We start from the raw sequence: 12,670 nt of genomic DNA, 5'->3' as shown, positions 1-12,670 counted from the left end.
TGGGTTTGCTCCCCTGTGCCTGGGGCAAGGCACTCCTTCAGGCGCTCAATGGGGCATGGCAGTCAAATGGACCAGCATGGCTGGGAATCACTGCATGGCTGGGGAGGAGTGGCTGTAGTGGAAAAGACGATTACGGTTAATTTATTGTTAATAAAAAACACCCTCTTCCAAGTGCCTGGGCCAAGACACATTCCATTGGAGGAGGCTGCCCAGTGCTGTCCCCAGCAACACCTGCCCTGCGAAGTGATGAGGGCAGCAAGAACACACCTTTGGCAGCACTGAGGGAAGCACGGCTGGGGTGCAATCCCTGTGGTACATGCACATGCTGTCAGCTGGAAAACCCTGTGCTAGGCCATGTCTCCCTCCCTTCCTTTTCCACCTTGGTCACTTCCTGTCAAAAAGGACCCTGGGAACTGTGCAGAGATCCCTGAACTGTCTACAACTCTTATGCCCCATGGTTTTGGGGTACAACTGACCTGGTCCAATGAGGAGGCAAGTGGGGAAAGGAAGGAGCAAGGTATGGAGAAACACCTCCCAGCAGATGGATGAGTCATGGCCACAGCATGGCCTGGAACCATGCAGTCACCTGCCAGCTGGAGCACGGGGCCCTGGGGTCTTCAAAGCTGGAGAGGGGTGAAAGAGAAACTTGAGGGGGTTTCTATTGTCTGGGGAGGACCCAGCTCATGTGGATCACCCATGCTACAGCCAACAAATCCCACAGCTGGTCTGGGTTTGTTGATCCATAGAGAGAAGGAGTGTTGCAGATCTGAGGGTTCCTTACCCAGGGCTTGACCTTGGAGATGCTGTGGTCCATGGGGACAGCATGGAGCTGGGAAGGGGGCAAGAGTGCTATGGGTGGGATGCAGCCTGGGTGCTCCAGGGTGGGAGGATAGTTTGGGAGTGCTTGGAGGGGCTGACACAGGCCATTCCTCACCACAACCTGGGAGCTTGGGTCCCCAGGACCAAGGTGTCCCTGCTGAAGTATGCTCCCAGGGCTCGAGTCCCCCACTGGAAGAGCAGTGGGAAGTGCCCCATCCCTGCCATGGGGGGAAGGTCCAGCAACTGGCCCCCGTGTCCATGCTGCTTGGGGTGGGCCAGGCGCCATGATAACGGGGCTGTGGCTGTCACCGCACCCTTAGGAAACATTTGGCTTCAGGCACCTGAACCCACGGGGAAGCGATAACTCCCGGCTCACTTGCCCTGCCTGGACCCACACCTGACGCTGTTGTGCCTTAGTCACACACCAGAGTTTTTCCACTGCCGGGCCCCAGATAACCTTCTCCCGCCCCACTGGCCACAGTGTTTGCACTTGTCCTCCTCCGCTGGTGCCAGGCTGGGAGACACACACACCCTGAGCCCTGGTCCGGAGGCACGCACACCTCTGGCCTGGGGCCACCTTTGGTCACTCTTGCCAGCCAGGGCACGGGTAAAGGGCACGAGGTGCATCCTTCCCCAGCATCCCAAGGTGGGTGAGGAGCTGGCCTGGAGGGAGCCTTTTTGCCAGGGCTAAATCTGGGGATACATCTCTCACCCAGCTGCTTGGTGGCAGATCGCCCAGGCTTGGTACCCTTGGTACCCTGGTATCCAGGGCAGCTGGAGGTGGGTGATGGTGCTGCAGTGACAGAACAGCGATGCCAAAGTTCCAGAGCACAGAAGCACTGGGTTCCTCATCATTGCTGGCTTTCCCTGACTCCCTGCATTCCCTGGATTCTCCCTGTGTCCTGGCGAGGCAGGACCCTTGTGGTCAGATCTGGGCACAGTCCCAGTGCAGGACTCTCAGTGATGGACCAGGTACGTGACTCAAGTTTCCAGCCTTACCCCTTTGCTCTGTGCAAGCTTTGGGATGCAGTGGCCAGAAGCAATAAATCCAGGCCAGAAACAATAACTCCAGGCCCCCCTGAAGCAGTGCTAATTGCTCCACTGATGATCCAGTTAGCAGAAACACCCAGTTGATGTGTTTCATCTGCAGGTCCATACAGCTCCTGGTGGGACAAAGCTCCCCAGGCTTACAGAGGTGTGGGGGAGGCAGGCTGTGAATAGCACTTTCCAGCTGCCCATAATCTCCACCATTCATGAGATCAAAAAGCCTCTACCTTGGGGAGATGAGCTCAAAACGTGCTGCAGGCTGTTGAAGAGGAAAGGCTTGATCACCCTGCGCTGGGGCAGAGATTGAATCCTGTTGGGATAGGGTTTGAGCAGGTCAGGCCGACAAGTGGGAGATATAATCAAAAAACGCACTGAATGGCCCATCTGTCTCTGGGTTTTATTTTTGGAACTGGTTTTTGTTTTCTATAAGTGCTGTTTAATGGCATGAATGGACTGCGAACGACCCGCCGTGAGTGGCAAAATGAGAGGTTCTCTCTTTTGGTTTTACAAAGCTCTCCCTGGAGACACAGTACCAGGCTTGCCAGGCAGGCAGAGACTGCAAAAGTTGGGAAAGTCCTGTCTCCCTCTTCAAGCCCACCTTGGGGGAGTGTGGACCCCACTTCCAGGCCAGCTGTGGCAAGAGAGCAAGAAAATGTGCTAGAAATGATTAGCAATGTCCACACACGCTATGGGGGAGGACTTGGGTGGATGAGGCAGAGCTGAGAGCAAATAGGGAGGACAGGCAAAACCTCAGGATCAGCTCTGCCCTTGTGGAAAGGTCAAGATGCTAAAAGCCATCCCTAGTAGTGTGGAAGGGGGCAGAAAGGGGATTAAATTATTTCTGGGGGCAAAAGATGGTACTCTGGGGGTGTCACCAGCTCCCATTGTGGCATGCTGGCATTGGTTGGGCTCTGATGCAGGGGCGATGTGCCAGTCCTTGTGGGAAGGGTTCACCAGCAGGATGGGAATGGTGGTAACTTCAGCACAGCCGGGCTGGTGTTGAGGGATTCCATGCAACACCAACCCCATCACAGCGGGGTTGAGCTCATCCCAGGGCTGCACAGGAGAAGAGATTCTGCTCAGAGACTCCCCCCACTCTCCTGGGCTATCCAAGGTGGCCGGCAGATCACAGTATACCTCAGTGCCCTGTGCTGAAACCTTCTGCTTCAGGCAAACCTCTGCCAGGCAGCCTTGCCCTGCCTCGATCTGGCAGGAAGGTGATTTCTCTAAATCCCTCCTGGCCCCACACCACTGCTTTCTCCCCTTTCCTTGTTCCCTCATCTCTTCCCACAGGGAAGAGGAAGCAGGACAGTTTTATTAATAAACTTTCACTCCGGGCTGCCTCCTGTGAGCTCTGTGGTTCTGGAGGATAGAGCACGAGGGCGAGGAGCGCACGCGGTGGCACACGAAGCCAGGCCGAGCAGCCCGAGTGTGCCATGCGGTGGGGCTGGCACCTGGCACGGCTGGCGGCGAGAACGGCACGGGGCAAAGCCACCAGCGAGCGCCTCGGGAAAGGAGACGGGAGAACTCCTGATGAGCTCTGCGGGAAACTGGGGTCAGCCCCGGGACCCCCGGGAGAGCAGCGACCCATCGCAGAGTCCCCGAGGGAACGGGGGTCGCGGCAACTGGGGGCGAGCGTGGGAGCGACCAGCGGACTCGCGGCGCCCCCTCCCCGCAGGACGGGCTCGGAAGCGCCGCTCGGGCGCGGCGGTGCTGCCACCTCCCGGCGCGGGAGCGAGCCGCGCCTCCAGCGCGTTGTGAGCCCTGAGCGGGGCGGAGGGTGCCGGCACCCGGCTAGGTCCGGGCGCTGCCGCGGGGAAAGCGGCACCGGCGGCCTCGGGGCAGGCGGCCACGACCTGCCTGGAACGGGATTCGAACCTGTGATCCTTCGCGCTCACCCCCGCGTGGTGCGTCCCCCAAAGCGCTCCGGGCACTTCCGGGCGCCTCTTGGCGGGAGCGGAAGCGACGCTGCCCGGGCCGCCGTATGCGCCGCACGTCCCGGTGGCCGCGGAGCCGGCGCCGGTGGGTGCGCGGGTCCCGCTCGGAGCGGGGCGGGCCGCGGCCGCGCGGGGAGCGCCGCGTCCCGCACGCCCTCCTGCGGGCCTCCCGGGACCCCCCGCGGGGCTGCGGGCTGCGGGCGCGGCGTGCGGAACCCCCGGGACCCGCCGGGTGCAAGGCCCCGTTGTTGGGCCTGGCGGGGGGATGGGAGGCGGCCGAGGGGGTGTGTGTCTATGTAGATATAAGTGTGTGAGTGTGCGTGTGCATGTATATGCGTGTGTGTGTGCGGATATACGTGCGTGTATGTGTAAACACGCGCACCTACGCTTGTTTGTATGAGTCCGGGATACCCCCGCGGGAGTTAACCCCCGACCCCCGGTTTCCCGCCCTCCCAGAGCTGGAGGGGACGGTCAGGACGGCGCAGAGAAGGCCAGAGGGCAGGCGGAGACATGGCGACGGGGGCAGATGTACGGGACATCCTGGAGCTGGGAGGCGTGGAGTCAGAGAATACGGGCACCATCAACAAAAAGGACATCATCAACTCGGATAAGGTGAACTGCAGTGCCCTGAGGGGCTGCTGCCTGATTTCTAGGCACTGGCTGACCTTGCATGTGGTGTTTGGGGGGAATATTGAAAGAAAAGATGGAATAAAGCGTGTACCTTCTTAGTTATCTGTGCTGTGGCATCTGGTGTGGGATTTAAGCTGGAGCTGTGTAAGTGGTGTCCTGCTGAGCTGTCCAGGCCCCACGACATTTTCAGCTGTCTCCTAAAATTCTCATTTTGTGAAGTGTGGTGCTATCTAGCCTCCAAACAGATAGAAATACCTGTTTTAGAAGAAAGAAAATATTGTCTGACTTGATTGAATGGCAGAAGTCTTCCAACCTGTGTGGGGAAGGTGTGTGGCTGGGGATTGGGACAGCTGGGATGCATTGCCTGTGGGAATGTTGCAAGTTAGTAAGCTCTGTTAAGGATGTGTGACATGATGTGCTGCATTCTGTGTGGTAATGTGCTACAGTATCTTGTTTTCTGTATTTTAAATTTGGGGAAGGTCGTGGGGGTCCCATGTTTTACAAGATGTTGGGAAGGTGAACTTAGGAGTAGTTACGAGACGTGGAGGTGCTTTGAAATGTGCCCAGGGAGCTCTCTGGTACAGAGATGGTCTGATTTGAAGTAAAGCCTGTGTATTTGGGGAAAAAAACAAAACAGAACTAAACATAGACAACTATCCCATCCCTAAAAGCACTTCCTGGCTGTCATTGTTTGCTTCCACTGAAACCTTTGTCTCTGAAGAGAAGCACTGTGGTTTCACTGCCTTGCTAGGGCATATGGTGTAATTGGTATAATGGAAAACCAGTGAGTTTGAGTCATTTAAAGGTTGAAATGTTAAAATTCCCGGTTACCAGCTGTGTTGGTGAACAGTGTCTGGTGAGCAGCTTGTTGGCTGGATTCAGCCTGCAGTGTTGCCACTGAGTGTTTGGAGTTGTGAGTTCTTTGATTTAAATGTGTGATAGGCAGCAGAGAGCCAGAGGAGTACTGGTGGCTGGCTGTCTCTTCAGAGCAGAGACTAAGATGGGTTTCTCAAGTTTACTGTAATGGGGAGAGGGAGGAAGGGAATTTGCAGTGAAAAGTTTTGGGAGGGGTGCAGGAGGCCACTTGAACAAACCATTCTGAATTTCTACAAAGTACAGAAACAAAGCCAAACCAAAGGTGTAAGCTGTTGTCACATGGAGAGTGCAAAGTTGCTAATAACAGTGCAGCACTCGCTCAGGAAATAGATCTGTTCTCAATTAGAAAAGAAACAGATTGATGTCTTGAAATCACAAGAGAACCATGAAGTACTTTCCAGTCCATTAGTGACTGAGAATGTTAAAATAAAAATTACTAGGCATAAAAACATTTAAATCAGCATGACCAAGTAATTTGTTCTCAACTCCTAAAAGTGCTGGCTGAGCTGATCTCTGGCCTGCTGATATTAATTTTTAATAAATCTGGGAACTTTGGGGGAATTCCAGAAGCCTGTGTTCACACAGGGTGTGCGGTGACCTGTGGGTAACTGCCTTGGTTGGCCTTACATTGCTCCTGGGCAAACTGATGGACACACTAGGAGAAAGGTGTTTGATTAGGGATGAAAAGGTGCTGATATAATGCGTGTCTGTCATGAAGTTTTATGGAAAGTAGTTGCCGTCCAAGATGACAGGGACTTATTTTTTTCAGTGGGATCTTGAATTTGCTTGATAAAGGTAACTGGATTTAACACAATTTATGATGCAGTGTTAGTTTTACTACTGAAAAATATTCTGATTTAAAATTTGGTATTGATATGGTAAAAAAGTGTGTAATAGTAGTGACAGGGCTAGTAGTTACAAAGACAATACAGTTAGACCAAATGCTCGGTAAACTTCTTCCTCTTAAATAAAGTGTAACTTGTTAGTGTGGCTGTTACTGTACCTACCTGAATCCAAAGCTGATCACCTGATACAGTTGATTACTGAGAAACTTGTATATGTGGTATGAGTTGGACTGTGTCTTAGAAACCATCAATTCTGACAAGGGTTTAGGGGCCAGATTGAGTTGTGTACACTGAATTCCTCTTATGAAGAAACTGTCAAAAAATTGTTTGCTGTGTAAATGGGACAGTGGAGGTGGGGCTGGAGAACTTTGGTAGGTGGTACTGGTGGTTTTTCCAGGGGGCTACTGCAAGGGTGTGATCACAGCTGGTAAAAACGGAAGCTGCTGCAGAACAAAGTGACAAAAACCTTTTAAAAACTGGGAAGACATTTCCTACTATTTTCTCAAAAAAGGAGAGAATCAATTAAATGCATTAATACCTCTCAGAGAGGTATTAATGGCTAGTAAGAAAAGACTTAGTGCACCGGCCTGTGCAATCTATAGCCAGATGTTCAGCTTGGAATTTAAGTGTCTTATCAGCAACAGCAAATGGGGGTACTGGTGAGCCCTATCACTGAAAGTGGGTACATTTTGTCTGTCAGTGTCTTCCACCAGGAACAGGCATTTTCCTGGAGAAATTCAAGGTGTCTAAAACCAGATAAAAGTAAAAACCATCACAGGGCACCAGGTTATACGGTTTTAGTTGTCCCTCGGACATTTCTACTTCTGAATCTAAAATGCAATTCTTCTGTTTCAGAAAAAATCCAAGAAGTCTTCAGAGACATTGACGTTTAAGAGGCCAGAAGGAATGCACCGAGAAGTTTATGCACTTCTCTATTCTGACAAAAAGTAAGAGCACGTGGTCATCTGTGCAGGTTGTGGGGTGGCCTGGGCTTTTGGTAGCAGGGCAGCGTCCTCTTGAAACCAGGAGTGGTCTCACTACCTAGATTGATTCCCCTTTGTGCTTGGCCCATGCTTGTGCCCTTCTCTTAGTCATGGACAGTGTCTGTTTTCTCCCTTCTAAATTTGAGGGGTTTATTTGATGTAAGAAATTAATCAGATACAGGCACAATAGTCTAATGCAGACAAATGAGTGCTCTTACCCTTTGTATCCAGTTCTTTCTTAATCTCAACTGGGAATGACACCTGCTTTTATATCTGCAAAAAGAGTTCTGAGCCTGAAATCTCTTTGGGTTTGTCTTGGGCTGCTCCTTGCTTCTCATCACCAGCACTTTTCTCCACCACAGGGATGCACCTCCACTGCTGCCAAGTGATACAACTCAGGGTTATCGAACAGTCAAAGCAAAACTGGGCTCCAAGAAAGTCCGGCCTTGGAAGTGGATGCCTTTCACCAACCCAGCGAGGAAAGATGGGGCGATGTTCTACCATTGGAGGAGAGCAGCAGAGGAAGGGAAGGATTACCCTTTTGCCAGGTTCAATAAAGTAAGTGGGAGCACTTTCGAACAACAGCATATAAATAGTAGCTGGAAAATACCCTTCAGTCAGTTTCTTCTTGTCCAGACAGGAAGTGGATTCTTCCAACAAGTGAAGGCTGAGTTAGATTTGGTAATTGCATTTTAAATTGCAGCATGACCTGCAGCCATGTGACCATGGACTGGTGTCTCCAAATCATTCAGGCAAAGTGGGCTTTGTATGTGGCCAGAGCTTGCTAGAGACCCCTGTGTTTCAGGTGTGCAGTCATTGGTTTGGTGAGGAGGACTCATGATATCTATCTCTGTTCTTGACCAACATTCTCCCCCTGATTACAGGCTCAGGGTAGTAAAAGATATTCTATCCTGACTAACACATAAAAGTCATAAGTCTTGTTATTTTGCTCAGTATGAAAAAAATCGCTTGAGCTTCATGGCCAGAAAGGTGGCTTGCAACCTCTTGGCCAGATTCCAGCACAGATGCTGAATTACTTTGTGTTCCCTCTGAAATTGCTCTTGTGGTATCAGTGTGGTGCAGTTCCCTGTTCTTTGCGTCTTACATTAAATTGTCACAATGTGTTGTTGTAATCTCCTGCTGTCTTTTGTCCCAGATGTATCTGCTTTGAGTGGCTGGGCCTTTCATGTGTATGCACAAAGAAAACTACATCAAGATTTATACTTCAAAGTCAGGACCTCCAAAGTTAGGAAGGAGCAGAGTTAGGGTGCTTCCATAATGTAATTTAACTCCCTTCATGATGCAAATCTGAAAGAGAAAAAAAAGCGTGTGCTAACATGATTCCACAAAAGCTCTGCTTGTGTGTAACCGTATACAATATTTTAAGTTTGTAACCCACAGAGCATCAGCTCTAACAAAGCTTGGCTTCCTGCAGAGTTAAGTGGTTGGTTGACCTTATATGTTAGAAGGCTCAAGCTCTGACTGATGCTTTTCCTCTAGCTGGGACATTGGTAAGAGCCTCCTGTGGTATCTCTTCTCTGATGTCTGGGGTGGAAGTCTGAAGTATGACTCACTTAGTCGAAGCACCTACCTAGCTGTCTGAGTGAAACTTTGTGAGGCTAATTGTCTCTAAGACTACTGCTGGAACTGGTTTTGGCTGAATTCAACTGAGTTTATCAGAGGGGGACACACATCACATATGGGTGTTTTAATTATATGATTCTTGTTTCCTTAACTTTATCAGGTACTGTGAATTGACAGACAGACGAGCCTTCAGCAAGGCTGTAACCTTTAGATTAGTGGTACAGGCCTCTGCCATCTGCAAATGCCCAATTGCATAATATCAGGAGCAAGTTGTTATCCTTGTGGTGCTGTAGTTGAGAAAGTTGAAGGCACTGATGAAGAGTTTTGCAGATATTTGCTGTGTCAGAGGAATTTTTTTTACTTTTCCAGACTCTTTTGTGGGTTTTTTCTCACATACTTGATACCTCTGCCTGAATCTTTCCCTCCCCTTGGAATGAACCTGTTTTCCTGTGTAGTCTGTCCTGTTGGTTGCTCAAGCTCTTTAACTCCTGGGTCACTGCTCAGTTGCTTTTCCTTTTCTCTGTGCTTCCAGCCTCCAGTCCAAATCCCTCCTCTTTGTTGTGAGATCCAAAATGTAAACTTGGGTTTCACCGTGTACACTGAGCCTTGTTTCAGGGTGTGAAACAGGAGTATAAAAGCAGCTTTGCTGGTGTTAGAGCAAAGCCCTCTCTCAGCCTTTTGGCTACCATCAGCAAGGGCTTAGAGAAAGTGTATGAGAATGGGGCAAATACATATTTTCCTGCCTTCTGGTGGCCTTTGGTTTAAGGATTTCTGAACTTGAAATTTGTGTTTAATAATTCTTGCTAGGTACATTCAGGGCAGAAAGCTGCTATGTGAATAACCCATGCTAATGAGTTCTTCAGGCTGATTTTGTGTGGTGTGCAAAGGTGCTTTCTTCTCATTTCAAACTGCTGGCTTGAGGTTTAGTCCCTCTGAGATCTTGTGTTACATGATGTAGTAAATTGTCCTTGCTGGGTGCTGTGTTTTCTGTAATTTGACGTGCCCTCCTGTGCACTCCCTTGTTCTCAAATATCCTTTCTTTTGAAATGGGTGGACTAGGAGTGAGTGTTCTACTTAAGAGAGCATGGTGGGTTTATGTGGGCTCTGTTTCTCTATCTCCCTCATAATTTTTACTGTTCAATTTGTATTTTTACCTCTGTTAGGCATTGTGCTGATGTTTTCATAGAACTATCTTGTGGCTCCAGGATCCTGAGCAGTTTCAGCTAATTTAATACTCATCACTGTGTGAGTTTATAGTGTGAAATGTTGGACTGAGAGAGGTTTTCTGGGCTGTTGAATCCTCCTCTTGGCTCTTTCAGGTCCTGCCACCATCCAGTCCCTTTCACAAATTGATCAAGTTCCTTTTGAAAAGCACTTGGCTTTTCCTGCCCCTGTGTTTCCTTGGGAAGCTCTTCTAGACTGTCTTTGCTCCATTTCATTTCCAGGTTAAATTTTCCATGTTAAATTGGCATTTTTTTGCAAGTCAATTTCTTTGTTCTTATTTCAGTTGTTCTTTTCTTCCCATGGGTATTCCTTTCATTTCATCTAACAGACTTGAAGCCTGCAGTCAGATTCTCTTTCAGACTTCCTTTGCTAGGCTGCATTCTCTTCCAGTCTGCTGTGGGAAGACAAGCTCTCCACCCCATTACTCATGCTCTTCTCTCTACTTGTTTCCATTTCAGTGCATCTTTCCTGACCAGGGATCAGTAGTGTTGTAGTTGGTATTCATGCCAGTATTCTTGTTGTGCAATTGAAACACTGCCAATTTCTGCTGGAAATCCCTCTCTGGGGGTCATAGTTGCCTTTTCATGGTTATGTTGCATTTGAATGTATAGTCAGCCCGTGGTTGGCTCAAGCTTTCCATCTCTTCCTACCTTCTCATTTCTCAGTGGTTCTCACCTGAGCAGCCATGAGTGGGAGCTGAGGAAGTGTTTTGGAAGTGTCCTTGCTCTTGTTGCGTTCTCTTGTCTGATGAGGAGTCTGCCACCTTCCCTTCCATCCACTGCAGAGGACCCTGCTGCATCTTCTCATATGGAAGTGGTACTTGAAGGTTGAGGTTCAGTGCATCCCCAAGAGATCTGCTTCACCTTTGAGTTTCTGTCTCAGTGGTGGAAGAAGGGCAGTAGACCTAAAGAGGCTGTTTTTTGGAGGCTCAGAAATGCTCCTCCGAGCTGTATGGAGTTCATGAGGATGACTTTCCTGGTGACAGGACACAAAACCACAGAGGTGTTGAAGCACATCTGCTACTTGAATGCACACAATTTTCTTGTGAAGGTAGGACCTCCTCAGGCTAAGCAAAGCTTTGCTGCAGGAGGAAGGGAGTGAGGGGGAATAAGGGAGGAAAGCACAGGCTTATTTACACTTTTGCTTTACCACATGCTAGGATTTCCCCTAATATAGTAAATATTTTTGCTGTTTCTTTAGTACTCATGTGACACTTGTGTTCTGGATAGAGCCCTTGCAGAGCAGTTCCAGACTGGGGACAGTACTGTGGGCTTGGCCTTTTAGGCACCTGGGACACAGAGTTGGACTGTCATTTGGCTCTGTGGTTCTGCTGGAGAAAAAGGTCTATGAGGAAGGGAGTGACAAAGTTGTTTGCCAAGTTTATGGCCTTCAGTTGTACAGTCTTTCAGATCTTCATGATAGTGTCTGCGCCAAACATGAAAGAAGTAGTCTGAGTATCAAAGCAGAAGGTGTGCTAAAGGCTGGGGACTACTGCTCCTTGCCTTTCCTGTTCTTCCTGTACAAGTGAGCATGTCCCAACCCAAGTGAAGAGTCAACTGTCAGAGCAGTTTATGCCAAGATATTGGTTTTGCTGTATGGGAGGAATGCAGGGAGGCTGGCTGAACCTTGGTTTCACTGTCATGTTAGCCTGCTAATTTTGAAATCCATAGTCAGGATGTGGGTCGCTGACCTCTGCCTGTGTCAGACACCTGAAATAGGTTTCAGCCTCCTAGGTGGCAGTTCCTGGTAAGCTTCCCTGAATGTCACGTTATGGCCTTGGGATCACACATTGCTCCATATCAAGTCCTCTGCCTGCTCATCATGTTTCCTACTACCAGGACTCATTGCTCAGGGTCCTGGCAGCCCCCTCCTGTCAGTACTGTGCTCATTTTCTTGGCTCAGGTATCTTGGCAGTGAGGAGGGCAGTGCTGCAGGAGAGCTACCATGGTTTTCTCTTCTCTCCATAGACAGTGCAGGTTCCTGTCTACTCAGAGCAGGAGTACCAGATGTATCTCCACGATGACGCGTGGACCAAAGCTGAGACAGACCATCTCTTTGACCTGGCTCGGCGCTTTGATCTGCGCTTCGTGGTCATTCACGACCGCTACGATCACCAGCAGTTCAAGGTGAGTCCTGGGGTCAAGTTGCTGCTAGCAACCTGCTGCTATGGCATGTGCAGGGCTTTCTGCACTTGAAAGACTAAATTACCCTTTATATCAACTTAATTAGGGGAAAATAATGAATTATTGACAGCAAGCAATATTGAATTCCCAGCACAAGGCATTGCTGCTTGCTTTGTTTGTAATTAAATCTACTGTGACTTGTTCTCATTCCCTGTTGTGTTTTATTAGAAAGTTAGAAGGTTTGCACCTGCCAGGAGAACAGCTTGTTGTTCCTTGGAGAACAAGCAGCTGGGGAGTTTGTTTATTTGAGCAGGCTAGGTGTTCTGGATTTCAGTCTAGGCCCTTGGAGAAGGATCTGCCAATGAACCCTGAGGGTTGGGACTTCTCCATGGTACTGTTCCTGACTTGTGGTCTGACATGGTGCAGGTTTCCATCATCTCTGCTGTGAAATGAGGACCATCAGTGGTCTGAAAATGCAACCCTGGTGTCATGATTGCAGATCTCCTATACTGGTTCCATGCCTCCTGGTGACAGAGGGAGTGTTGTGGCTTCTCAGAACAGATCCAAATCCTGTAACTTTTTGCTGTCCTCTGAAATGCTCA

General features: G+C 49.6%; 1 protein-coding gene across 1 annotated transcript in view; it reads left to right on the top strand.

The window, feature by feature from the left end:
• The first annotated feature begins 3,818 nt into the window (after positions 1–3,818).
• Positions 3,819–12,670, top strand: part of DMAP1 (DNA methyltransferase 1 associated protein 1) — a 31,519-nt gene continuing 22,667 nt past the window's right edge. The window contains exons 1-5 of the mRNA XM_039555609.1: positions 3,819–3,888; positions 4,260–4,415; positions 7,010–7,101; positions 7,500–7,695; positions 11,913–12,071. Of these exons, the coding sequence (XP_039411543.1) occupies positions 4,314–4,415; positions 7,010–7,101; positions 7,500–7,695; positions 11,913–12,071 (549 nt within the window). The 5' untranslated portion in view covers positions 3,819–3,888; positions 4,260–4,313. The remainder of the gene's footprint in view (positions 3,889–4,259; positions 4,416–7,009; positions 7,102–7,499; positions 7,696–11,912; positions 12,072–12,670) is intronic.

The sequence above is a fragment of the Corvus cornix genome, chromosome 8 (assembly GCF_000738735.6).
Source record: "Corvus cornix cornix isolate S_Up_H32 chromosome 8, ASM73873v5, whole genome shotgun sequence".
In the NCBI taxonomy this organism is placed as follows: Eukaryota; Metazoa; Chordata; class Aves; order Passeriformes; family Corvidae; genus Corvus; species Corvus cornix.
Note: the sequence above shows the minus strand (reverse complement) of the source record. Positions and strands in the feature narration are given on the sequence as shown.